The 27650-nt window shown below is 42.8% G+C and overlaps 1 protein-coding gene across 2 annotated transcripts; it reads right to left on the reverse strand.

The window, feature by feature from the left end:
• Positions 1 to 528: 528 nt before the first annotated feature.
• On the reverse strand, positions 529 to 27650 carry CKMT2 (creatine kinase, mitochondrial 2). 2 transcript variants are annotated; one of them, XM_074856550.1, is made up of 11 exons: positions 27575 to 27650; positions 20553 to 20626; positions 17283 to 17455; positions 15806 to 16004; positions 13520 to 13615; positions 12554 to 12775; positions 10103 to 10188; positions 7539 to 7662; positions 5062 to 5196; positions 4579 to 4704; positions 529 to 747 (listed from the first exon to the last, which is right to left on the reverse strand). In XM_074856550.1, exons 3-11 carry the CDS (start codon positions 17432 to 17434, stop codon positions 628 to 630), a joined length of 1260 nt encoding a protein of 419 aa, XP_074712651.1. In that variant the 5' UTR covers positions 17435 to 17455; positions 20553 to 20626; positions 27575 to 27650; the 3' UTR covers positions 529 to 627. The 2 variants fall into 2 exon arrangements, with proteins under 2 accessions (XP_074712651.1, XP_074712652.1); XM_074856551.1 differs by lacking the exon at positions 27575 to 27650 and adding an exon at positions 20794 to 20857.

The following is a 27650-nucleotide window of genomic DNA, read 5'->3' on the forward strand; positions in this document are numbered from 1 at the left end:
CTGCAGCCCAAGACCACAGGCCAGAAAGGATGCCTGAGGGAAACAGCTGAGAAGTGACCTGGTGAGTTCTCCAGGAGTGAAAAAGTGTGAGGGCTGGGATGGCATAGTAAAGATTTTTGTGTGCAGACCAATCCTGGACAGAGAAGAGAAGACAGCTCCCATGCAGAGACACCACTGGGTTCCTGATGACAGGTCAAGTGGTGGACTTCAGCGACTGAAGGCATGTGCAACTGCTGACTCCAGTTAACAGATTTCAGCTGCCTGGACGGTCACTGGAGAGAAATGTGTCTGTGAATGAAAATAGGGTGCTTGTGGGAGACTTTGTAAGTAAGGCCATAAGTGCAAATGCAGGACAGAATTAGAGATTTGTGCTTTTTGCATTACTGAGGTAGTACTTTTCTTATCACCAACCAAGGAATGGAAGCAGGCCCCACAAAAGAGTGTACCCAGGTGGTTGTACTGGGGACATCCTAGTAAAGCTGCACAAAGACTAGTTTCTGCCAGTGCACCCAGGCATCTAAGAAGACATCAGGTATCAGGCAGTGTTTTATTGCACAAGATATTTATACAGAGATATACAGAGGTGCCTTTCTGTCAGAATGGCAGCCATATTTACCAGCAGCAAGATCACTTCCTGCCAAACTGAGGCAACGGTGGTGGCACTTTGATGTCTTGACCTCTTTCCAGTTTCTTCTCACAGTCAACTAGATAATTGACCCCATCAATGACAATCTGGACTAGCTCCACCTACAAGAAGAAAAAAATAGTAGTAATAGAAGCTTTAGGTATTGCTGTTAGTAGAGGAAGGGAAAATTGTCTTGTAGTACAATGACAGCAGATAAAGCTATAAGTAAGGAGGGTCATGGCATAGAGATCACACACCATGTGGCACAGGGAGTATGGGTCATGCTGTTCCAGTGGAAACTCATAGTAATTCCCTTCTCCTGTTGGCCCTAACTTTGAACTGCCAGCAACAGAAGTTTTCAAATTGGCACCTGAAGTTATTTCCACCAGATTCTGCTCCTGCTCATATTCCTATGGGAACAAAGCAAAGAAATGGAAATCCTTATATAAAATGTTTAGGCATGAGTTGAGAGACCTATTTCAAATGTGACCACTGTGAGGGTGCAGGTTCCTTCCCAGATGTTTGCTGAGAAGTATTGCCTGGCACAGCCAGGGGTGCCTGTCCGTTGTGTTCCCTGTACTCAGTGTACGGGGACGAAGAAACCAAAACAGCAGTGCTGTGAGTGCTCGGCATCACCAGACAGTTTTCACTGAAGCAGCAAATGACCTTGCTGTGTCTTCCCGGGTCCCAGGCTGGTACTGCCTCTGCGCTTGCAGGAGTGTTTATGTGAGCACAGAGTCAGACTGAAACTAACTGGGACCGTGGTGCAAGGAGGGGAAGACAGAGGCTCATTGCCCTGATTCACGCTGGCCCTGCATGCTGCTGGAGGCATGGGGTAGGAGTCCTTCATGTGGCGGGGACTGGGAGGATGGCAGGACTACCTGTTTGGCCACAGCCATTTAGACTGCCTGAGACAGCTCGTCAAACCAGGGTCTCGTACTTCTCCACAGGCATGTCTCAGGACCATATATTCCCCTGCAGATAACCATGAACCCTGCTGCGATGATTCGTCAGCTGTGGGGAGAGATGTCCTACTCGTTCTGCCAAGCGTGCTGGCTCTCCCGAGGCAGTTTTGCCAAGCCCAGGACCCACATCTCTGAAGCAGAGGCACTCATCCTAAACTCATGCTGGCTCTGCATCATCCATCACTCCTTTGTTTTCAGCTCTTGATTTACATTGACAAGGGTGGGATTAGCTCCAGGCCCAGAGCAGTGCCAAAATTGGCAGTTCTATATGGCAGGGTGTAGTGGTATCTTTGTAACCCTTTTCAGAATTTCTGAAGAATACAAGATGCCTTGTCCCCAGCAGACTTTCTCCACAGGGGGTGACATGCAAGGACCACAGGCCCTGTGGTATAGTTAGCCAGCAAACTATAGCACTGATTTTTCTTGATCTTCATGAAATGGTTCATTAGCAACCTTTAATGACTGGCTTGTCAAAAGCAAATGTGAAGACCTAATCCCATTGTCTCTTTATTGTGACAGTCACTGATTTTCAAGGGATTTGTTTTTACTATAAAGCATTTCAGTGGTTTAGCAGTTTATTGTCTTTTGCAGACCAGCTGTGTTGGGAAATCAGAGGTCTGAATTTGCAGCCTGCAGGAGAAAGGGAATTTCATATTAAGTTTACATTGACCAATAACTGAAACAAAGCAAAAACCCAAACAATTTTATCTTGCATCTTTGGGCACGTAATTCAGTTCTGCAAACACATTTAGCACATAATGGAATTTATTTTATTATGTACTGAAAAAAATATGTCTTATAATAAAACATTTCTATCCCCTTGAGTTTGACTTGTCTTATTTAGATTTCAAAATCTTCAAGGTAGGGATTGTATCTTATCTATTGGCTTAATCTTTTGAATCCTTGCTGTACAAGGCATCACTGACTTCAGTAGAAATCTTCATATAAACAAAATTTATAGGCTTAGGCCATCTGTCAGTAGAACTCCTATTGGTTAATCATGACGTGTAATCCTTTTGTATTATTAGTGTTATTTTAGTATAAAGCACACATGATGTTTCAAGTATTAATAAGTGTCTTTGTCACATACTGGTTTTGCAAATTAATACAGCTTAATAGTTTTTCACTCTTATTTATTTCAGTCTAGATCCAAAGGAATGTAACTGCCTACATGAAACCCCAAAGTTCAGAATTTCCAAACCCCTGTCCAAATGACCCTTGTCCATGAAAGCATTCAAGGGCATGTCTGAATAAGAAGCAGAGAAGACCCGACTTGGCTCTGTCCCAGTGGCAGAAAACCCAAGGTGAGTGAGGAAGGGAAGCCAGCTGGCTGGCTGGGGACCAGTTTGAATCTAGTTGTAACCCAGGTGCATTATCACAGGGTTGTATTCATGTTATGAAAACCTACCCAGAATCAGACTGAACGCAGGTGTTGGGCTGCATCTGTATCTAAGCTGCTAAAGCTGTGCTGTTCTGGACAAACACACCTTGACAGCATGCTTTTCTTTGCAATGGAGTTTTAACTTGCAGCAAAGCCCCCAAGGTAATTAAAATTTTGCTGCCGGGCAAGCAGGCAGCCCTTCAAGTCCTGACATGTACAAGCAGGTTGGCATCTGACCCCGAATCGTGTGTTTTATTGCTAGTGGAGAAAAAGCGTCCTCAGGAGACGTCAGTCCCACCAGGGCCTGCCCAGTTGACCATAGCTGAGAGGTTACAGCATGCCCTTGGGGGGGTGAAAGAAATGTTTGACAGAAGATTTGAACCTGTATTTCTTACCTAACTAGCAGAGTGCTCAAATCACTGGACTTACAGGGTCTTTCAAGGTAAATTTTTGTCTTGGTTGTTCTCGATGTTGCAAAGGGTGAACATAAATGAAGAAAGGGAAGCTGTAGCGGTGCCACAGGACTTACAGCCTGTGACCTGGAATAAGGGTTTGTCTCAGGCAGAGCTAGTGGAAGGAGGCTGCAACTCTTTGACACGGCTGTTTCTCCCCCATCCTCCAGTAGATTTGCCCTTAGGAGCTGTTCTGCTTTGTAAAATACTTAAATGTGAAACTGGAATGAGGTCTGGGACCTGAGTCTCCCAGGAGAGCAGAAGCACCACCAGGCTGTAGGGTCGTTTCCACTCTCTGGCACAACAAATACTCATTCAAACTGAAATAGCTTCAAAACAAATGTCTGAGATGAACCCATCTCATCATAGCCTACAGTCCAACATGGAGGGCTCAGAGCTGACACTTAAATCTTTGCCCTGATTTAAACCTAACTCTCCCACATTCTCTGCTCAGTGCCACATATGACACGTGAAGATGGCACCAACTCCTCCTCCTCAATTATTTTGGGGTGAAAGGACTGGCCTTGTCCTGCTGTGTAACTGTGGAGAAAGTGCATGACTGAATACTAAAATGAACACACATTAAACCAGTCTCGCTTTCAGTGCCTGACTCCCTGGGTGGGTTAGGACTCGATCTCAGTTTATTTCCCCAAGATTTTGCAGCAGATGCAGCAGGTACCACCCAATGTGTAGTAGCTAGCTCAGTGCCTGCCGTACAACTTATAAACATGTCTTGAGTCCAGCACTGCAGAGACCACTGGACACCGATTTCATAGTTGGGCACTCCAGCAGGCAGGCAGGTCTGAGAGTTTGCGCTGTGATGCTGAGAAACATCATCCTGAGGGATGTGTGTTACCAAAACCAAACCATTCCAGCACCTGCGTGCTCTCCACGGAGATACTCAGTATGTGATGCAAGCAAGTCACATTTGTGGAACTTGCTTAGGGTTGGATTTTTCATTGCCATGACAGGAATATTTGTCAAGCGTGTTAATAATTTTTCTTTGAGTAAGCACTTCTACTGGACCAAATTCATCAGGAGTAAAAACTGCTATGGCTCCACTGAGGTCAGCAGAGGAAAACCAACCAGAGGGAAACTGACTCATATCAGTACAGCTGAGCTAAAAAGCAAGGGGGGAAAGAAAGAACAGGTTACCTCTGAGCGACCCATGCGGTCCAGGTTGGAGATATCATACACATCTGCTACAGCTGCCGTGTCCACTCCACCAGTGCCACGCTTTTGCAGACGCAGGTTTTCCAGGATTTTTGGAAACCTGGGATCCTATCAGAAGAAATAGACTTGAGCTTATTGCCTTTTACTCTGCATATTGTGCCGGATTGTTACAATGATATCATCCATGACCTAATAACATCTCCAGAAAGACAGGCAGAGTCGGATAGTTTTCTCAGTCCTTGGATTACACCCTGTCTTGGTGGCTGTCTGCTGAGTAGATTAATTTCCATAACAAATACAATAATTTGCAGAATAAAAGTGTGCTCAATTAGTCATACATTATCCCTGGGACCTTGTTACACATCATGCTAATGTGCAGTCGCTGTAAGCTGTCATTTTTCACTTGTTCCTTTATAAATCAGAAGAGCTGACTGATGTCACTGGCCTTTTGAATTACTTATGTACCTTGCTTAGTTTGGGCAGCTTAACATGGACTCCAGCGCGTAAACCAGTTCCCAGGTTGGAAGGACAGGTCAGAACATACCCGAGACGCTCATTCCACATGAACTCCCAGCCCCGTTCCTTAATTAATCTTTCCACCTATGATGGTAAAAAAAAAAAAAAAAAAAAGAAGGCAAAAAGAAAAGGGCAGCATACAAATGTCTTATTTTAAGATGTCTGCTTATAGCTGAGATTCTTTTCACCATGTTTCTGTGGAGTTGCATAAATTTACACCCAAGTACAGTCTGGTTTGGATCTGATGCAGATGTTTGCACTCATCAGGCACCAAGATCTCCAGTGCATATTACAAGGATTCCTTCATCGTTTTCTCACAACCACAGACTCTTTGTCACTTTATCACACAGCTCCCTGTCATGGTGGTATAACTTTAGCCCAGGAAGCCATATCTTCACATAAGAAATATGGCTTTTGTCCTGCATTTCTAACCTTGGTATTTTTGGAGCGAGGTTGCAACACACAAGGCCAAAGAACTCAAACACTGTGAAGCAAACAAAAGGAGCTGAAGCTGATTTTTGTGTAATTTTCAAGGTGATGCCCTGACTCTCAAGGGAGGACACTTGACTTCTAAATGCTTAGTATTAACAGCCATACTTCCATTATAAGGAGACAACATAGCTTGTATATAATGTTTTTCATTAGTAGACCTCTGACCAGATTAGAAAGAAAAGTGAAATAATTATCCGCAGAAAAATCTCAAGGGTCTGTTGACCTTTGAATAGGCTGATAGTCTGTTCACTCATCTACACTTCCTGGACTTCTGCAATCCAAATACAATTTCAATTCAGTTCTCCTTCAGAGGAGAATCAGATACATAAACCAGCTCATGCTCATAAGACCTCTGCAAATATAGGTGCATACTTAGGTGCTGCAGACGGCTACAGGTTAAAGGAGTATCCTAACGTCATATCTATACTGTGTGAGGACACCAGAAGTGATGGTGGGAAACTGGACCTGATTTCCTGACTCAGACACCTGCTCTGGTCGCAGTTTCTGAAGCTGCCTGACCACTTCCCATAGCTCCACCTCTGTTGAACGTGAGCTAAGCACAGTAACAGAGGCAAAGCTGGGAACAGCACCCACAAGCCATGTCACCTGGGCTACTGTACTCTGGTCAGTCTCACGGGTATGCCCTGGAAACCTAACAGGTCCCAGTTAACCACCCCAGTGCCAAAGAAGCATCCATTAGATGCTTTTGTTCTTCTGTGTTCCCAAACATACTCCAACTTCCCTATGGATGCTCTGAACTTCCTCTGCTTCCACAACCAAGAGGTTGTAGCTCCCTGCTGTCCCTGCTTGGCCTTGCTTGCTTTTGGCTGAGGGCTGTGCAGCTGTGTTAGCTTGCTGGGGATTTTCTTGGAGAGGGGTGTCTCTAGAAAGCCAGAGAAGCTGTTTTGCCAAGGTGACATGAATGAAACAAGAGGTCCAAGGCTGGCCCAATATGCATTTCCATACCCAGGAAGAAAAGCAGTGTTGATGGAGAGAAATGCTGTTCCTCCAGCAGTGCAAATGAAGTAAGTGTGCCAAGGACCCCAATGAGGAGAAATACTTCTTTTATGCAGCCTGAATATTCTTACAGTCTTCGAAACAATTTCAAGCCCATTTCAGTCTTCCATAGCTTAACCTGTAGGCTTCCCTGTACTCTGGCAGTCCATCCAGGAATGATGTGGACAAGAGTAGTGGATAATAATTTTTGGCCACATCACCTGTTCCACTGTATGTAGTTATATTGCTTGTGGACACAGTAAAGTCCTCTTTTCCTGTTAAAGCAACTTTTTCCATGCCAGAGCAGTACACAGGCCTGCACTGGGCCCAGAGCTGATTTGAACCATACCTGGATTGTCTAGGTGAAACTCTTTTAATCCACACACTTTTTTGTCTTTGTGAATAGCTAGACCACAATAAGATCCTGGAGCCCTGGCTATCGGTTCTTAGTATTTCCATCACAAAACCACATATCTCCCTGAAAGTGGCAGTGAGCCAAGGGGTCCTACGCTCTGAATCCTGTGCACAACCTCAGCAGCATCCACTCTGCTCCCAGCATCAGGGATGAGAACCAGGAGGCTGGACCAAATAAATTCTTCGTTCAAGCAAATCAAGCAATCCAAATCAAATGCTTGATTTATGAATTCCCACAGCCCACAGGCAGAAACTGACAAAAAAGGGATATTTTTTCAACCAGCCTGTGCTTAAGATTTGAATGGAAAAACTACAAAGATATTTTATTTATTTTCCCCTGCAACTCAGCTAGCAATTTGCCCATGTTTCCTTCTTTAACTGCATTAGTGTGGGTTGCTATGTGGACTGGTGTTACTTTATTTTGTTGCTCCTGGAGATGTCAGTTCAGTATGAACCACAGTAAGCAGTGCTGACAACAGCCCAACAATAAACAAACAGGAGTAATAAACTCATTGAGATACTACCTCTTTTAATCCACGGCAAAATCTTTCAAACACCCGTTTCATGTTGCCACCCTTCTCCATGGAGATCACCCTGGTGTGGTCCTCTTCATTAATCCAGATGAGAAATGTCTTCTCATTGTTATGCCTGGTTGAGAGGGGAAAAAAAGAGTATCTTTAAAAAGAAAAGCCCTGAAAAATAGTTCTCACTATCCTTAGTTCTAGCACAGTCTTTCAGGGCTGTGGAGAGGTTAAGCGTGGCAAAATAACATTGTTCTGTGGAGTCAGAGATTTGAGCTGCTTTCACAGTTGGATCCCCCATGCCAATGGCATTACAGGGGTTTCTCAGGCACAGCAAGAAGAGCAGCTTTTCTGATCACATCATGCTGCCGCAGTACTGAGTGAGGAAAAATGTGTTGTTCTCTAGCACGAGCTCAGCTGGGAGTTGCAGCAAAGACAGAAGCCAAGCTCTGCATCCTCTGTCATCGGGGATGGTTTTTATTGTTCTTAAAAAACTGTGTAGCTAGGAAAAAACCCAAACATTGTCATGCTGCTGGGGGCCAAGCAATATGTCCTTACTTAATTGTATTCTCCCCTAAATCAAATCCCAGTGCTCTCTGTATTGCTTGGTAGGACTGGATTGCCACATCAGTCAAGTTACATGTCCAAGGACAGCAGCTACACGTTGCTTCTGGACAGCACATTAGTGATGCTGGCTTGTCAGTCAAGATAAAAATGGCTGAAGATACCCCCGCTTACTTCAAACAGATCAGTTGTGACTAGGTTTTTTAAGTGCTAGGTCAAATCTGAGGTTACTTTTCCTGGCTTTTTCTCCACTCTGTTTTCTACTACAGTCTTTCTACAGCAGGTAGAAGGTGATTGATGGGATCAGACACATTCGTACAAACAGTGGAATATCACCAGGTTTGAAACCCATGAAATTTGAAAGTTCAAGTTCACTGAGATCCTGAGTTCCAGCTGGGCTTTTACTGTGCATCAGGGTTTTTTTGCACTTCGAGTTTGCCAATGCAACACTGAGAAGGTGTAAACATCCTGTGCCCTGACATTATGGTCACCTGAGGTCCAGTTACCTCATCTCCAGTCATGTATGGAGCCTGGCTCAGCTCCCCCCTTAATTAACGATGTCTCCCCACTGCTTTAAGGAACACAGAGGGTAACCTTGCTGAGTGCATTTACTGTGCCATTGCCACAGTGAGGTCAGTGGGAATAGGTCCTGAAGCCCATAACAAGGACAGGATCACAATCATTATAAGAAAATAATTTCCAGAATGTGTGCTCTTTTTGATGACAATTTTTTTGCAAGAGAAAGACAGGTTTTCCAAATGTGGTTTACTGAAATACTTTCCAATCATACTAATCTTTTTCCAGTCTGCCTGATATTTCACATGTAAAACAAGCCAAAAACCAGGTCTGTTTTATTCAGGAGATCCCTGGATAGTAATTATATTGTTGGTACTTCTCCTGCTTGTTTGTAGAGAAAAGGAATGGGATGCCTCAGCTTTATCCTTTTCCTCTTCCTCAGATTTAGATGGGAACCAGGGCACTAATCTGAAGCTTGTTGAAATAAAAAAATCCTCACACATTTACAGCAGGTCACCAGGTTTCAGGGGTGATCAGGTTTCACAGTGCCTGTTCCCTGACAGAAATCAAGTTTAGCTCATTGCAGTAATATTGGCTGTGCTTCTGAACATAAGCCAGTATTGTCAGACACTGCTTGGAGAACAGTTGGGGTTTTTTTCCACATAAATTCCCATCCTCTCTGATCATGAGCCTGCCTAGGGCAAGAAAATAGGCTAGGTGATTCCTCAGAATCCTTTTTAGCCTATTTTTTTCAGAATTAAAGCATCTGGTAACACCTAGAAGCATACCAGGATAGATGCAGATGATATGCACTGCACAGCTGCCCCCATCCTCTGCTAGTGGGTGATCTCAGAGCTAATACCCCTTTCTCTCCACAGAAAATACTGTATTTAGGCACAAAATATGTCAAGTGTGTTGTGAAAGTAGAAACAGACCTAGAACAAATTAGGAAATCCAACTTCTGTATCTCCTTTTTGACCAGTTTGTTTGGAAAGAAAGGGTTATTTTCAGCTCTGGGAATTAAAATAGCATTCTGTCTCTTGACAGTGAGGAGGGGGACAGGAATTTGCAGTGTGGTGTCCTGCAGCTGTATGGCCGGTGGTTCCTAGCAGACAGCATGGCTACAATCAGCTGTTAGAGCTGCTTTTGTAACCTCAGCTCTTCTGACTGCATGGTGACTCAGGGGCTTTTTCCCACATCAAATTTTTATCTAGAAAGAGAAAAAAAGGAGATAAAAACCCAAAGAAGGAGCCACGCCTATGATTCTGTGTTTGTGTGTATGATATCCCATTCTGTTGTTCATTACTGGATTTTGTTTTGTATTCTTTTGTTTTTTTAAATTAAGCAAGAAAACATTTTTTTTTTTAAATCAAATTGAATATGCTGTGAGTATGGGGACAGAGTGGCTGCAAGGTTAGGACAAGCAAGGAGACTTGTAACACAATCTTTAAAACACGACACAAGCTTCTGCATGTCACACAACATACCAGATTCCTCTAGCATCTGGCCAGTCACGTGCCATCCCAGCACATGTTAACAAAGGGGACACTGGCTTATCAAAGAGAAAATGATCCTGGACACAGAAATGGGGTGAAAGGGAGAGAGGAAGAGAGAGAGAGAAACAAAACAAAATTCAAGTTTATTCAAGGAAGGAGCATAATGTTGTCTAATGTTGTCTAATACATTTTATGTGAAGCCAATCAACGTACAAGTAAATCAAAGTTTGTGAATCTGGTTCCTTCTGAGAACTCAAAGCACTTTACCCAGGTGATTTTCTTGAGTCTTGCAGATTCTCATTGACATTGGTAATATGTCCATGTTTTGCCAAAAATATTTTTCAAATGTGGGGAGGAATGGGAGGTAGAGACCTAATGCCACATACCACACCAAAGGGTACTCTGGAGGGACCTGACTGTTAGCACCAGAGATGTTTTCTGCATACAGACATATTTCAGGGTAGGAGAAGGCAATGAGTTCTTAAAGATTTTTAAAAAAAAAAAAAAAAAAAAAAAGTTCTGAAAGATATTTCTCCAGCGCAGAGATTTAGCAATTTATTCTGAGCATGAAGTCAAGGTAGGAATTAAATCAGTGCTAAGCTTGACCTTTTGGAATCACAGACTCGTTCTGTTCCTTAACAGAGATGCTATTTCTGATTTAATAGATGTAGCATTTGCTGTGCCACCGACTTGCCATATTCCAGATCATTTAGATTTTTTTTTTTAACTGATCTGTTTTTTTCACAAAGCAAATAAATATTTGATTTTCATGTGTGTGTTGAAAAATTATTAATTCTTAATTCCTCAAATACTGCCATATCAAATGCAGGGGGGGTGGGGGTGGGGTGTTGTTTGTAGGATTTAATTAAGAACAGTAAAGCAAGCTATCCAGAATAAATATGACATGGTAGACAAGTTGATACACTTTACTTCTTTTTCCCTTTGGGAAGAATTTTAGGTTTTCATCTTTCAATACCCTGTGATGGATATGATGTAGCCAGAACCCCAACCATGCAGAAAGAGTAGGTATAGAGCTCTTGCTCTTCACAGGGACACAACATTTCCTTCCTCAGCTTCCTTCATTCGACACTTTTGCTTGAAAGAAAAATTCCCCTTTTGCAAGAAAACAGCTGAGCACTATTAGTTTCCCCTATGTGCATATGGCCCGATCTGAAAAGTACCAAATGCCTTCTGTGCTGAATGCCATTCAGCTAGCACTGATTTGAACTTACGAAGATCAAATGGTGCTTATTAAAGGCTGGTGGAAAGCCTCATACCATAAAGGTTCAAGGTTCTAAAGTACTGGAGGAGATAAGCAAAGGTATGAGTTAAAGATGGAATCTGAGGTTACAACATTCAATGCCCTGATTTCTATAAATTCCATTACCACAAAACCAAACAAAACAATGTAAGATGCTGAATCAGTGAAGCCTATTCCACTTCCCAAAGGATTTAGCCTTAAACCATGAAGGAACTGTAATTTTCCACACTCCTAACTCTGCTTTCTGAGGAGCTCTCACTTGCTGAAAAAGGCAATGAAATAAAACTTACAATAGGTCATCAACTTCTTGTCAATAAACATATTACCAAGGACATTCAATTGAAAAAGTTACTGACCTTACATAAATTCTTAACTCCTGGTTAATCCAGCCTGAGACACCTAGTTCCAGGGTTAAAAATAGTTATGTTACTTCATCAGCTCCCTTTTGGTTGATGTTATGGATTAATGTGCCATGAATATAGCTAACAGGGTACAGCCATTCTTTTAGATATTTAAAATGCACATTCAAGGTTTGTTTGACATGTCACATGCTGTGACAAAATCCGTGATGAAAATCTTTGTGTTTCCATCTGTGTGACAATGAAAAGTCTCATTATGGGCCTGATCCTTCAAGTCCTTAAACACAGTTACAGGACTGGGAAAAGGTCACCTGGGTGCAGCAGGCTACAGCCATTTTGAGGAAATTAAAATTAGTGTAGTTTTGACGTAAAGAAATTACAGACAAAGCCCCCCATGCTGACAGTCTGGAATACAGATAATATGTAATGCTTATCTCAATATAACATTTTTAGTTAGAATGGTTATGAATATAGAAAATATCAATCTTTGCTCAAGGAAATGACCAAGAAAAAGTCCTGAATTGTCCTGAATTTGCTTCGTTATTTGTCCTAAGAGGTGTCAGCAGCCATGTATATTTGCTTTGGCACAGATCTTGCTGTCTGGAATATAGCTCCACGTTTTGGACCGGCACAGTTACGTACTTAGCCAAAATATAGACCCTGGATGATTTGCCATTACATTAAAAATATCAACAGGCCATTAACTACTGCGTTAATGCTGCGTTTATCCTCCTTAGCTGCACAGGAAAGCATGTGCCCCAAAGAAAGACGAAGATTAACGAGAGTAAATGAAGGTGGTGTGAGCACTGGAGCTGCACTTACATCAATAAGCTGCTGCTGATCCCTCTCAGACATATTGGTCAAGCTGTAGTACTTCCCAGAGAGGTCTCCTTTCAGCCCAGAGAGCGCGGTGACCACAACGTTCTCCACCTCTCTCCGCTCTGCCCTGGTGCAGGCAGGAGGAAGGCTGAGGCCACGGATGCTGCGGCCAGTCCTCACCCGTGATGAGAGGACATAGCGCTCATCAAATTGACCATGGGTGATCTGAGGGAAGAATGATTCATTAGTTCATATACATCCCTCTGTCTTGTAGCCCACCACTAAAAAACCTAAATCCCATTGTACAAAAAGAGGGTCATCTTTCTGCCCAGGCATGACAACCTCTCCATGAGATCAGAAATACTCAGGATACAAAAGAGCCCCCCAGAGTTTCAGACACCAGGAGGATTTATAGGAACAACATGTTTCTTTGACTCAATGAATGTGGCAGAGTAACCAGCTAGTCCTTCATGGTCCCAAAATATGAAGGAATCTGCATGGCTTTTGGAAACAAGATATAGGCAGAGGAAGGGGGACAGGTAAGGAAGATCCTTTGAAAGAAGAAAGCCCCAAAAGATGCTAAACCATGGTGTAGCTGAACTGTGAAGGAAATACTAAGCAGCAGGTAAGGTTTGATCATGTGTATGTGGGTGTGTTGGAGTCAGCTCCTGCTTTCATTCCAACCCTTAGACACATGGCTGTCTGTAAGCTCATAAACAGACCCACTGTGCCAAGTGAGACCATGGCCAAATGTTTAAAATAGTTGGGACTGATCCCCCTGCTAGGAACAAGGCAGGGATGCAGCTGTCTTGCTGGTAGGGCCATGAGTGGCATCCCACTTTCCTTAACCCTAAAATTGCTGTCTTTGGAGTTGTGTCAGGAAAAAAAAAAGTACTACTGCATACAATATCATCACTGTAAGAAGCAGCCCTGAGCCTTTATTGTCTTGTTATTTTATTTCAGTCCTACCTTGGATGCATCCAGGTCCGTGTGGTGCTTCATTGTCCGTGGATCATAGCCATTATGTCTCACTTTAATGACAGGATCAAAAATTTCAGCAAACACCTATGGAGTCAAAAGAATCTAGGAGGATTCTGCAGCATTACAGAAACATTTCAATTCCCCAGCTTCAGCCACAATAGAATTTTCCTGGCACAGGCTCCTGGGTGACAGACGTAAGGGGGGCTTTGCAGATGCAGACAGGGTAAGCATGAAAGGAGGGGGTACTTTTGACCCAGACAGTGCTCTGTAGCCGTTGCTTGTCTTCACAACAGAAAGAAGGGACAATTACACCTTACTTAAGTTGCAAGCTTACTCTAGTTACCACAAACAGGCACTGGATGTGGTGGCAACCAGATTAGGTTTCAGGATGTGTTACCAACCAGAACACACACTTGGAGTCCCCCAGAAGCTTGCCTCTTGGTTTTAGATCATGCCCTATGTCTTCACTGCCATGAGCTACTAGTCCTTGTTAGGGCCACTTGGCTCAGGTGTGTCAACACCAATCACAACTGCACCTTCATGCAGATGAGGAGCAGTGACAGTGGCACGTCTAAATGGGTAGACCAAACCACAGGAGTTGATAGTCCAGGATGCCAGATGTCCCAGTCGATCCTCAGCAGCCTGGGGTACTGTTAGGAGACTGTATAATAATAGGTATCATTGTAGGTATACTGAAGGAAGCAGACCGCAGAGGTCAATAAAAATATGAATTTTCCGCTCTTTATCTCTTCTCCTTATTTCAGAGTTAAATAAACCTATCCACCCTAATGCTGTCTGTCTTCAGTGTTCATCATGATCCCTGTGCTGCGTTTGAGTCGTGGGGGTTTTGGTAGCAGGGGAGGGGGCTAAAGCAGTGGCCCCTGTGAGAAGCTTCTCGAAGCTCCCCCAGCTCCAAGTTGGACCTGCCTCTGGCCAAGGCCAAGCCAATTAGTGATGGTGGCTGCGCCTCTGTGATAGTGTATTTAAGAAGAGAAACCTGGAGGGAGGAGTTGGAGTTGCAAGGAGGAATTTCAAGGAGGACACCTTTGCTAACACCGAGGTCGGTTGAAGAAAAGGAGGAGGAAAAGGAGATCCTCCTGCAAACCATGGTGAGAGGGCAGGGTCGCCCCTCTGCCACCCATGGAGGTCACTGGTGGAGCAGATGCCGACCTGCAGCCTGTGGAGGAGCCCCCGCCAGAGCAGGTGGCTGCACCTGGAGAAGGTTGGGAATCTGTAGGAAGAAGCCCCCGCTGTTGTAGTTCAGTGCTGGAAGGGCTGCAACATGTGGGAGAGATCCACGCTGGAGCATCTCGGTAAACGCTGTGGCCCATGGGAAGGACTCATGTTGGACAAAGTTCATGGAGGACTGTCTCCTGTGACAGGGACCCCATGCTAGAGAAGGGTAAGAGTGTGAGGAGTTGCCCCACCTTGGAGGAAGGAGCGGTGGGACTGACCACAACCCCCATTCCCTGCCCCCTGTGCTGCTGATGGAGGAGGAAGTAGAGAAATTGGGAAAAAACTGAGCCCAGGAAGAAGGGAGGGGTGGGGGGGAAGGTGTTTTTAAAATGTGGTAATGCTTCTCACCATCCCACTGTGTCTGTTAAGTGTTGTTCTTGTTAGTGTCTGAATTAAACTGATGTTCTTTTTCTTCCCCTAACGAGTCCGTCTTTCGCCCATGATCATAGTGGTTGAGTCATCCTTCCCTGTCCTTATCTTGATTCCTGAGCCTTTTGCTTTATTTTCTCCTTCCCATTCCTGAGGGGGAAGGGCGGAGTGAACAGCTGTGTGGTGCTCAGTTCCCTTTGAGCTCAAACCACAACAGTCCCAAAGCTGTGCCTTAATGATGTCTGGCACTTCCCAGAAGACATTTTTGTTTCACTTCTGCCTCTGCTGTTCCACAGTGTGATTTCCACATTACCTTTATTTTGTGTGTCTTAGGGTTGCATAGTTTTGCCATAAACTAAGTTTAGTCGTAGGAAGAAGGGTGGCTGCTGGAGGCAGGTAGCAGCTGCTCCCAAGCAGGTACGTTTTATTAACTTCATTTGCAACAGAGAGGACATCTGTAGTAACGCCTCATATTCATGCATTTCCTAATGTAGAAGAGTAGGGAAAACACCATCTTTATGCACATGGCCTGCCCCTTATGTACTCTCTGGGATAAAATTTGTCTTTGGAGTGTATACCCTGCTGGGAATCTGTCTTCATCTAACAAGTTCTTCTGAACAATACCACGAAAACTGAACCAAATACGACGGTGTTGTGGAAATGTCTTACCTCATAGGACTCTTCATCACCTGCAACCATGCCCACAGTTTTAATGAAAGGGTGGCCAGGATTGTCAACCCCAGTTTGGATGCACTGGTCCAGGGTGTAGCCATTGGGAGTCATCTTGTCCCTTAGCCGAGAGTAAATGGCCGGTGTGAGGCACTCAGCCATGCAGTTATTATGTTTGCGGAGATCAGGATAGTCTGCGCTGAAGAGAAGAATCATCCCAACCAATTAATGTGGCACCTCTGAAGAGTAATCCTTGCTAGTTTATGAAGCTATTAAAGGGATCATGAGATACAGAGTAGACAGCATGGTTTAAAAGTATAATTAGTTCTTGCTTCATACTTTGCATTGAATTTTGCGAAGGAAGATTCGTCACTGAAAGTACCCCACGTTGCACACCGGTGGGCCACCACACCGACAGGTAATTGCAGCTTTCTGCTACTTGGGGCCACCAGGAAAATGAGTCCAAACAAGCTCTGAAAGTATACTAAGCCCCATTAAATCTCTGCTGAGACACTCTTATTCAGAAATAAAAGAGCTCTAACATTGTTTTGTTCAAGTAGGGAGGGAACTAAGTTTAGCTGAACAAGTTCTCTGTAATTCGGAGCCCAGGTGTTCTCACAGCTTTGTGGACATCAGTGGGACTGTCTGATCTATGTCAGCTTGTTCTTCTACAATATCTGGGTTTGCTTCAATGGCATTAATATTTATAGAAAGCTGCATGGTGTACTAAACCAGGGAAAATAAAGACGTTATGCTGTAACAAGTAATTTTTGCAAGTGAGTCAGACCACAGCTACCTTGTGCTAGTAATGATTTGCTTTATGCCCAACTCTGTTATTCCTATAAGAATGTATTTTAACTAGGCTAGTATTCACTACTTAAAAAAAAAAGGTCTGTCAGAGCCTGATGCGCTTTGTTTTTCACAAGTATGGCCAGCAAAGTTATTCTATAGAGCAGGAGATCTGTAAGTTTCTAATCATCAGTCACCCAGTTTGTAACAGAATTAGGAGCATTTCAATTACAGCAGTTATATGGGAGATTTCTTTACTACTTACATAATGAAAATATTTTCACATTTCCTAATGGTGCAGTCCATACAGTCAGCTAGTCCAATAGGCTGAGCTGCAAAACGTTCAATAGCTGATGAGATAAAATAAGGACTAATGTAGTGTGCTGCCTAAAATTTGAAACATTTCTTAGGCTTGTCATTGTTTGGCAATTATTCTTTGAGTGCTGATACTATCTCACATCCCTCCTTTCTGGTCTTGAAGCCCATTGTTGGTGCTACCTAAAACTGGGGTTATTAATAAAGGGTGCTGGTTTTCGGGTTACACAGCCCATGGACAGACACACAGATGGCATGGCCACATGAGGACTCTGCAGCTTTGACAGGGATCTTCTTCCTCCACAGAGTTAAACGTTGCTTCCAGCCTGGTTAACAGGGTGACTCAGCTGACTGCCTAACCCCAAGTCCTTACCTTGGAGGGAAGAGTTTCCGTTTTTCCTGAACAGCAGCCTTCACATTTTGGTGGTTGAGGAGGTACCCAGTGGTTAACACCCCTGTGCCTGCGGCTGCGAAGAGTGCAGTGGTTGCACGGCCAGCCAGGAGACGACAGAAGGTGCTAGCCATTCCTCTTGGAGGATATGATATCTGGAAGAGAAGACAACCCAATGTCAACCCCTAAGTCCTCATGCAGTGCAAATGACAAGCAAACCCTCACCTTAAATGGTAGCCCTGTAAGAGAAGGAATTTATTTTTATTATTGATTTGCACTTATATCGTGCATTCAGGAAAATGGTTAGTAGTTATATGTATTTTTCCTATACATGTATTTTTTTATTTAATTCGACTGAGATTATGTCTGTAGTACAGGAGATATCTAAGTCTAGCAGAGAAAATGGCATGTTCTATGCAAGTCTGAAGAAGACAATGCATATTATTTCTCCCAAGAATCAGAATTTGACTAGTATTGCCAGTGCCTGTGAGTTCCTCAGGAAGATATAACTCCTGTTTAAATAAAGAACACAAATTCCAATTTGTGTCATTGACAGAAGCTTATTCTTAAAACTGGACTCTGGTAAATCATCTTTGGGAAGTGGGCCTGGAAGATTTACGAGAAAACATGACCTTTCCCCCAGGATATGCTGCTTCAGTTGTTTTTTCAAAGTTTTAAAAAAACATATTTGTTTATGCAATCTCTTCACCATTCTTTCAGAGGTTAAACTAAACACCTCAAAGCATTTAGTTTTATTTTCAGTGAACAAAGTATTCTAATTTCCAATAATTTTCATGTAGATCTGGGTTAGTTAGCCCCAAACCCCGTATTTCTTCGCCTTTTCCCCTCCTGTCTAAAGATAAATGCAATGTTGCATCTATGTCTTCTCACTTGGTAAAAAGATCTCATCCGCTTGCATGGTTTTCTGTTGCAAAGCACTATCTTCTTTGTACTTTAGTCACATATGTGAGATCGGAAACATGGGTGTGTTTCCAGTTTAAGAGTAATTTGTTTCATGTCCTGTATCTTGTTTAAATAATTTTATACTTGAACTTTGTTATTCTGTTTCCTTCATGCCTTTGAAATGCAATACACTTTTATCAAACTTTTCTTCTAGAGAAAGGTGCTGACGGATTGTCAGAAATGTCAATATTTTTTTACTGAATTTCCCTCAAACAGAAATAGGGAGAGACCACACAGTGAGGGCATTTTTTTTTCTCCATCAGGAATACATTGCGATTTCCTCAGTTATTCCAAGTCCCCACTAATTAGTTGCACAACACGAGAATATAATGAAATATGTGCTGACACCCAGCTGGGACAGGAGGCAGATCATCAAGCATAGTCTTATCTTATCTCAGGGAGTGGCTCTCCTCCATCTCTGAATTAATTTATGTGAGAGTTGCAGGACAGGCTGTCATGACTGCAACAGGTTTTTTCCCTCCCAAAATGCAGTGGGAGATTGTTTGACTGTAAATCAAAATCAGTTATGAGGTTTGTGATGGAGGTTTTTGTGCTGCTTTCTTTTGTGTGTTTTTAGCAGATGGTTCTTGTGCCTTTTCACAGGATAGCATCCCCATCCTACACTGTGGAAATATTTGCTTATGACTAATCTGCATAGAACTATTATTGTTATACCTAAGTGTCTGAGAAACAATACATATATTTTCACAGCAGCTCTATGTGTTTATAATTCTGTTTCACATGTGCCATCTTTACTGCAAGGAATTGACTGCCAGTCAAAATCTTGTCCTGAAAACTAGAAGCCATATCAAAATCCCCTTGATGACATTACGACTTCAATGACCCCAGGCACTCATCAGCATCTCCACCAGCCTCGGATTTTTGGGAGCTTCTAAATCCTGTGTCACTTTAAGGGACAAATCTGGTCTGTACATCTGATTAAATCAGAGGAATTGTGTGCAGTTTGTATTTAGAAAGAGGTGTGAGGCACAACAGTATAATTACAATGCTTCATAAATAACCAGAGCAGTGCACCTATTGACTACAGCGTGTACCACAGCCTAACAGGTAAAGCTAACAGCCTCAGACAGGTTATTATATTTAGCCATGTCACATATCTGCTGGCAAGCCTGCACTGTGTTGTTTACTGTTTTCACATAACCTTCATCCCTTGTATTAATGCAATGTGATGGCAAAGTCCTATCCTTTGTAACATCAGCTATTGATTGACTAGCTGCATATTTTTCTACCTTCAAGCCTTTTCCAATGATCAAGGATGCACAACAGATAGAAGCAACATGCCAGCCAGAAAGTTACACTCTGGATGAGCACAATATTGTGGTCTGGGATTGGAAGGTAAGCACAGAGTGCTCTTTGCTAGGCACTTGATATTAATTTGTTCTGGAGGAGCCGAGAAGTACACAGGAGCTCTGCGAGGGTGAGGAATGATAGAAGCTGCTCTCTGTGATTTCCTTGTGAGACAAACTGTGCTTGCTGAAGCTGTTAAAAGCTAAAGGTTATTTGGCTACTGATTCAGTGCTTCTCGCATCCTTTGCTTTGCCCTTGCAACAGCTATTGGATAAAAGAGTGCTCGATCCTGAGAGCAGCTGAGCAGAGCAAGCCTTCTGCAGAATGTGGTGTGCAAACAATACCCTGGGTGGCTGTGGGTAGCTTGGCATCCTTGACTTTCAGGCTGAACTACACTGTGTGCCTGAGTATAAGGTTGTAACAGAAACTGAAGCCTGTGAACAGAAAGATAAATAAACCACCTGGAAAAAGAAATGGATGAACCCAGGGGGAATGGAATCAGTTTGAAAAGGCAAAGAGACTTCCTTGGTAACTCAGATGGTGAAGGCTTTGTGCCATGACTGATCTGGGAAACACAGGGAAGTTGTACCTTACTTACTCTGTTGAATGAGTATGAGTACCCCCTCCTCACTCTTATTTATGACTGTCTTTCAGATGTGCAATGCTGAGCTTTAATCCCTAAAGCAGACCCTCTCAGTATGGACAGTTTCATTGTCTCATTCTCCCTTGTTCAGGCAGCATCAGCAGTTTTCTCACCCTTTCAGGGTCTGATACATTAAAAGAGTCTGTACCTTTGGGACAGAATGATTGGCTTTTGGACACGTGCTCATAAAATTGTTTTCCTTTTTGAGTTTTAATGAAGTCCCACAATGCTGACAAATTTATCTTCCATTGTGGCTGTGTGCCTTATCCCCCAAGAAATTCTTGCATTGTTGGATCACAGAAAAGGTTTCCCTTACCCTGAAGCAGGCTCTACTTTACCTGACAGATGCTTCTCAAAGAGCTCTTAAAAGCCTCCAACACTGGAGATGCCACAGCCTGCGTAGGTTAACTACCTAAAAAAAAAATTAATCAGATTAAGACAGAATTTTTTTTTTTAAAAAAAAAACTAATGTTTAACTACACATCTCTTCTTACAATTGAAGCCCAGCACTCCTTGTTCTAACATTTTCATCCCCAAATTTTGCAGTTCTGTAAGCAGAAGTTCAGTTTCTGTCTTTACCGGTAAGTTCCTCAGCTTTTTAAACCCAGTCACTCCTGCAGAAAAGGTGACTCTGCTGAGAAGGTGACCTGACAAGCATCAATCATAGCATCACGTGGCTGCTGCCTGCAGGAACTGGGAGACGACAGCTGGCCTGATCTTCTGCTCCTTAGGTAGGACCTTCTGACTGCAGCGTGGCATTGCCATCGCAGGGACCATCATTTGTGACTGTCAAATGCAAAGGGTCTAGGGGAACATGAAAGTTAGAAGGTCTTATGAGAAGAAAAACATCATCTGGACTGCTGTGGAATGGTGACTGTAATTCTTTTTATCAATATGGTTTAACTCCTAATTCAATAAATGCCTCTTGCCACAAGGGTGGGCTATAATTCTGAACATACATGCATATAATACTGCAGCACAAACCGAGTCCATGTTACCCTTGCACAGGTAGTCAGTCCACATACAATCAAAACAGCACAAACAGACTTGCACAAAAACCTGGTGCACAAGTTCAACAAACAAAGTTTTTACATAATGAGGGTGCATAATGAATAAGACACTTTATTTGACAGGAAACAAGACCATTTTGTTTTGGTTTTCATTTTTTTTTTCCTCTAAAATTATAATGATTTCTAAGTAACGCATTGCTTCAAAACAAGCACGTCAAAAAGATCCATTTTGTAAGAGTCTGAATGGAATGGTCTCAACCTAAAAAAAATTCTCATCAAAGCTACTTGTCAAACCTGACCTCAAATCATTAACGGATTCAGCTGTTTTTTTCCCCCACAGAAAATGTCAACCTGTCCTAACAATAAGTTTGCACCATCACCACCTCTGTGGATTCAGAGAAATGTAATTATCCCAGCCAAAGGTATCGTTAAAGGCATAATGTTTTTCTAAGAACACTGTACCAGAAATACCATGCTGTGATTCAGTTTCATTGCAGACCATCATTAGGCCTCCACTGTAAGGATTTAATTTTCTTCATGGAAATTTAACCACTGCTCAGCCTAAAAAATGAAAGTGCATACTTTTCTTTTGTAAGAGTTTCCTAAGGGTCTTCTCTTGTGCTCATGATGATAGAAATCCATTTTCTCGTAGATGCCTATGGTGCTACCGCAGTGCAGCTGGGAAGGGGAAAGAATAATTTTTCAAGATCAGAAGAACTTTTGTGATTATCAGTTTTAACCCTTGAAAAGGAATTGAGCACTTGCCTGAGCTGATCAGGTGTGCTGGAAGGAAAACACCTGCATTAGGAAAGCATTGCCTTGCATTCAGAACTATGTAGAGAGAGTATGGTCTGGAGACGATAAAGGAGTTCCAAGGGTTAAGGAACCCAAGTTAAAAAAAAAACCAACAAAACTCTTATTTCTGGCCTGCATTTGTTTGTCTTCAGTTTGAATCCTTGGCCTTTGTTACTACTTTTATCAGTTTGTTGTAGAAATTTCTACTCATTATGTGTTCTACAAATAGCTACTTAATAATTAGCTCATTTTTATGTCTCTCCATCAGTTTTCTATCATATTTTCAGATTTATTAATCACTTTTTGGCTCTATGCTGAGCTCTTTCCATTTTGTTTCATCCTCAACACCTTCCTGATACCAGAACTGTCCTTTCATCCCAGTAATGGTCATACCAGCTCCCCAGCATGGAAGCAGTAGAGCATACCTCTGCTAAATAGCTTATGCGTTCAGAGATCATGTCAGCCCCTTGGGACTGCAGCGGTTCACTAGAAGTTCACGCCGTGGTCACTAGCTGCCAAGTGCTGGCCCCTTTTGGGAGTCACACAGTTCCCTGAACTGTGGGTAGGGAGTGATGACTGCAGTCCTCAGCATGGCCTGGGCATCTTCCTGACCCCAGCAGTCAGGGAGCTAACTATATCTGATATCAACACATATACACTTCCGAGTAAGATTGTGTGATGGGGTTGTCTGTGATAGCAGGAACCCGGTTAACTTAAGTCTCTATCAGTCCCATCATTTTTTTTTACTATTACTTTCACTTTCCCTTTAAACTGGAATGCTTCCTAATAAGCGGAGAAGTTTTCTCCTCTGTTGTGGGATTCTGAATGTCCCGATAAAATATTCTTAAATAGTTCCCAATTATAATTTATGGTTTTCTTTTTTTTTTTTTCCCCTCCGCTAAGTGGTTTATAACTGCACCAACTTTGCGGAATTTTCAAGTTCTTTCAATGCACTATAAGCTATGTGTGAATTTGGACTGTAGTAACACATAAGGCAGAATTAGCTGCATCTAAACCTGCACTGATTTTTAGTTCTGTGAACATGTCTTCTTCAGGTGTCCAAACGAGGTCTGATTTCTGTTGGACACAACACTTTTTTTGACATATAAACCCAATAACTTTATTTTATAGATTTCAGCAAGATTCTTAGGATTTGTGGCATGTGTCACTCAAACAATACTCTGATAGTAATAATACAGCTTTTCCAAAATGTAATGGATAGGCACATTAAGAGTCAGACAGCTTCTTCATTACTAATTTGATGACGTTGGGATTTTGACACATTGTGTAAGAAATATTCATAGATGTGATCTAAACTGAACTGTTTTGGGGTAAGTCTATAATGAAGCTGGAGCACCATATATATTCTGTATGCAGATCAGCAGAAGCTGACACATCAGGAGACACAGCAGTCCAAAGGGACTAAATGAGAACTGGTATTTTGCAGTGGGGAAATACAAAATAGAGTGGCTCACATCCACAGACTAGGACAGCCCTGACCTTGTTGCAGGCTGATGGAAAGAAGAGCAGGCAGGGAATATCAGGGAGAGAAGAGCATGAGCTTCTCAAATCCCTTAGCAGATGGCAGAAATACAAAAACAGGACCTCATGAGCGCTGCAGTGCCAGACTGTGCTGTAACTGGGACGGTGCACCTACTTCTGCTGCACATGGCATCACAGTTGTGAGTGCCAAGGTTGCTGGATCTCATGGAATGGTTCTATTCAAGTGATTTATCTCTTGCCTCTCCTTACCATAGTCAGAGCTGATTTGCTCTACTGTCACCCAACACTTATAACATGTCTGTCTTCCTCTCCTTTGCAGGTAGCGTGGTCCTCAGCAGTGACCACAACTGGGTATCCTTTCACTGATGAAGGTGGAGGGTAAGATACACATGTTTCAACTGGTATCAAGCATCAGGTGGATTTTCTACAGGTAAAGTGACAGGGAAGGTTTTGGGTTTTTTCTTATTAGTCAAGTGTGCTGCAAGACAATTTAAAGGTTCCCGGTATTTCAATCTAACAGCTTTACAAGATGCTTGGACAATTTACCTTACACATTTTCGCCTTATTATGTCATTCTGCTCATACTTTGGATACTGGCTTTGCCTCATGATAACTAGTTAAGATGTCTTTTGTGTGCCTCCAGGATTACACATGCTTTTGGGCCAAGGCCAGGGCATGGAACACGGCTCAGTAGCTGTGAGAGAGGAATTTGTCACTGTCAACAAGTCCTTTAAAGTTTTATTTCCAAGGTCATTGTACTTGTACTATTGCTTGGAGAAAGCAAAAATACTGTTGTACAGGAGAGAAGAAACACAGAGCAGTTGGCTCAGAAACAGCTGTTGTGTATCCTCCATGCACCAGGTTCCCTCCTACAGTGAACAGTCTTGATTAATTCCTTACAAGTCATCTTGTGGATCAATGTCTGCAGTGGTTAATTGTGAGGGGAGTAAATGCAACACTGACTTAAATTAACATCCACTAATCTGTACAGCACGTAGTGTTAAGTGTCTTCAAAAACAAGGTTTCTTCATTCCCATCCTCTCACCACATTGGCACCATAAAGGGTAAAAAAATTCAAAGTCAGATTGGCATTGCCTTTCCTAAAGCAGTATTCCCATACATCGTGATGACTTGTGGCCAGTGAATCAGCAAAATGTGTCTGAAAGGTCATGATCTTAGAGGTCATAGCCTTTATCTCTCTGCTTTCCCCCAAGACATGCTCAGCTACCTGTAACCAGGCCATTAATGTCCTGCCTGGAGTGTATTTTGGTTTTAATATATGTATCACCTACCATATCCAGAAGGTGGAGATAAAACCCAGCAGCAAGATTTAGCGGAAGTCGATAGTGAAAATCTGATGCTGGTTGAGAAACAGACCGAAGGATTGCAGGTACCATTTAAGGTGAAGGGGCTGCTTGGAACTACAGTTTGAACCCCAGGATGAAAACAATTGGAGAATGCCTATGTCAGGGCCTTAAACCACTTTCCCCTCTTATGGTTGATACACCTAGATTAAAGTCTCTGTTTAAAGTGAAGGTACTCTCCAGAAGAAATATGGCTTTTGTACAGCAGATTCCTCACTAACACTAAAAAAGTCCTTCTTTTAAATCATCCACTTAAGAAAACTCTGACAGAATCACAGAATCATCTAGGTTGGAAAGGACCTTGAAGATCATCTAGTCCAACCGTTAACCCAGCACTGACAGTTCCCAACTACACCATATCCCTCAGCTCTATGTCGACCCGACTCTTAAACACCTCCAGGGATGGGGACTCCACCACCTCCCTGGGCAGCCCATTCCAACGCCTAACAACCCCTTCTGGAAAGAAATACTTACTAATATCCAGTCTAAACCTTCCCTGGAGCAACTTGAGGCCATTCCCTCTTGTCCTATTGCCTGTTACTTGGTTAAAGAGGCTCATCCCCAGCTCTCTGCAACCTCCTTTCAGGTAGTTGTAGAGGGCGATGAGGTCTCCCCTCAGCCTCCTCTTCTCCAGACTAAACAACCCCAGTTCCCTCAGCCGCTCCTCATACGACCTGTGCTCCAGACCCTTCACCAGCTTCGTTGCCCTTCTCTGGACACGCTCGAGTCATTCAATGTCCTTTTTGTAGTGAGGGGCCCAAAACTGAACACAGTCATCGAGGTGCAGCCTCACCAGTGCCGAGTACAGGGGTAAGATCACTTCCCTGTCCCTGCTGGCCACGCTATTTCTGATACAAGCCAGGATGCCATTGGCCTTCTTGGCCACCTGGGCACACTGCTGGCTCATGTTCAGTTGGCTATCAATCAACACCCCCACCCCCAGGACATAGCTGCTCTGGCCAGAGGCTGCAGAGAGTCTCCAGGACATTTGATTCACAGCTACCACCATGCTCGGACTGCCTCAGCCGTGTCCCATTGCACACAGAGATCCTGGGATGTGCATACTGGTGGAGCTGCTGCATCCCTCTCTGGGAACTTCAGAGGAGAGTGAATCATCAGAAATGCACAAACCGCTTCTTTATCCTTTAAGGAACTTGTGAACTTTACTACTACTTTTACTATTTTAAAAAATAATGCTTTTGCTATTAATTCTTCACTTTCCTGAACTTCTTTTAAAGAGGAAGTTGTCATCTCCATTTTTCTCTTAATGTATTTGAAAACAGGTATCGGTTATCCTATATTTCACACTAGGCAGCACATGTGCTTTTAGCCAAGGAGGGAAGGAAGGTACAAGGGTTACAGTGACATTTCTAGAAATAGAACTGGATTAAATATTTGAACCATGCCTTGGGTGGTATTAATTGCCACACCATGTGATCCTGAGTGACATTTTAGAGGTATGGCAGAGTGATAGCTAAAGTTCACACAGGCTCATAATGACAGATAATGTATACGCACATCTTAAACTTTAAGCTGTTTAGCTAACGGTATCACTGCAGTGAGCTGAACTTTCACGTGGTGGAGGGAGAAGGAGGCAGGTCTTTTATATTTGAGAAGTAAGTCCTTTGAGTCATCCTTAGCTTGAGTTAAAGGCTACAGATGCCAGTGGAAAGTTTTCTCTGCCCGTCTATGGAAGTTGCTGGCACCTTAGAAATATCTGCAATAAATGTCAGAAGTGACTACATGCATGAGAGACCATTTTTAGAAGCCCAGAAAACAGTTTACCTTGCTCTTGGTTTGCTGCATCACTCTACAGGTTCAGAAGATAAGATGTAAATTAAAAAAATAATTCTTATAAAGCAATATTGATGGTTTTTTTCAGTTTCTTATAGCTGACCCTGAGAAAGACTCAAACCTTTTTGACTAGTTTGGGTTTAAGATACAGTCTCCAGAGTGCAGAAACAATGTCAGTGCAGATATCATTCTAACTGTGCCTTAATCACAGCATGGAATATCTCTATGAAAAATCAATTAAATTTCACTTTCTTTCTCATTGTAATGCCAGAGGTTAGTGAATGGTTATAAAAATCTAATAATCTGGAAAAAAATATCAAAACTATGCATCTATGGATAGATCCATATAGAGAAGACATGGAAAAGACTGTGACTCTTCACAGATCAGAAAACTACCCCTTAGTAACTATCCCTTAGTACCAACATGATTTTTGATTTCTATCAGCTGAAGGTCTGGCCAGTCAGACCTGACCAGGTGAGACTCAGAAGCCCAGATTCTACTGCTGAAGCCCAACCATGGTGCGGGGAGTGCTTGCCCTTCTGAATCAGTCCGACACTATTTTACAGCATAAAACCCTCATGTCCACAATGCAGAGAGCTACTATCAAAATCACAAACAAACCTTATTGAATTAGAGATGTTTTCTCTGAACTTGTTACACATCTGCAAAGGGACTTATTTTTCCCTTACTTAAACTGTTACTAAGGGTCAGCATTTGAAGCAGCTGCATAGTGGGCTGACACATTTTTTCCTGCACCAGGTAGTTATGCGAATCAATAAATTATAACCAAATTACACCATATCCTGTGGTGCTTTGAATTAATTTTTAATAACGCTTATATCTGAAATGCCAGCATCTGAGGCTAGAAAAGCAATACAGGTAGTTAAACTGACCTTGAGGCTGAAGGTAGAGACGTCCTGCTGCCTGCAGCGAGCCCAGAGTGTAAAGGGAATAACAACTTGGTGCACC

The sequence above is a fragment of the Strix uralensis genome, chromosome Z, assembly GCF_047716275.1.
Source record: "Strix uralensis isolate ZFMK-TIS-50842 chromosome Z, bStrUra1, whole genome shotgun sequence".
Taxonomy (NCBI): domain Eukaryota; kingdom Metazoa; phylum Chordata; class Aves; order Strigiformes; family Strigidae; genus Strix; species Strix uralensis.

What these genes read in the sequence shown, in the direction of transcription:
- CKMT2 (XM_074856550.1), bottom strand. Translation starts at nt 17,434, where the DNA reads ATGGCTAGCACCTTCTGTCGTCTCCTGGCTGGCCGTGCAACCACTGCA. An exon ending in CGGAAACTCTTCCCTCCAAG is followed by an intron (nt 16,005 to 17,282) that starts GTAAGGACTTGG and finishes TCTTCTCTTCAG; the next exon opens with CGCAGACTATCCTGATCTCC. An exon ending in CCAGATGCTAGAGGAATCTG is followed by an intron (nt 7,663 to 10,102) that starts GTATGTTGTGTG and finishes CCTCTCAACCAG; the next exon opens with GCATAACAATGAGAAGACAT.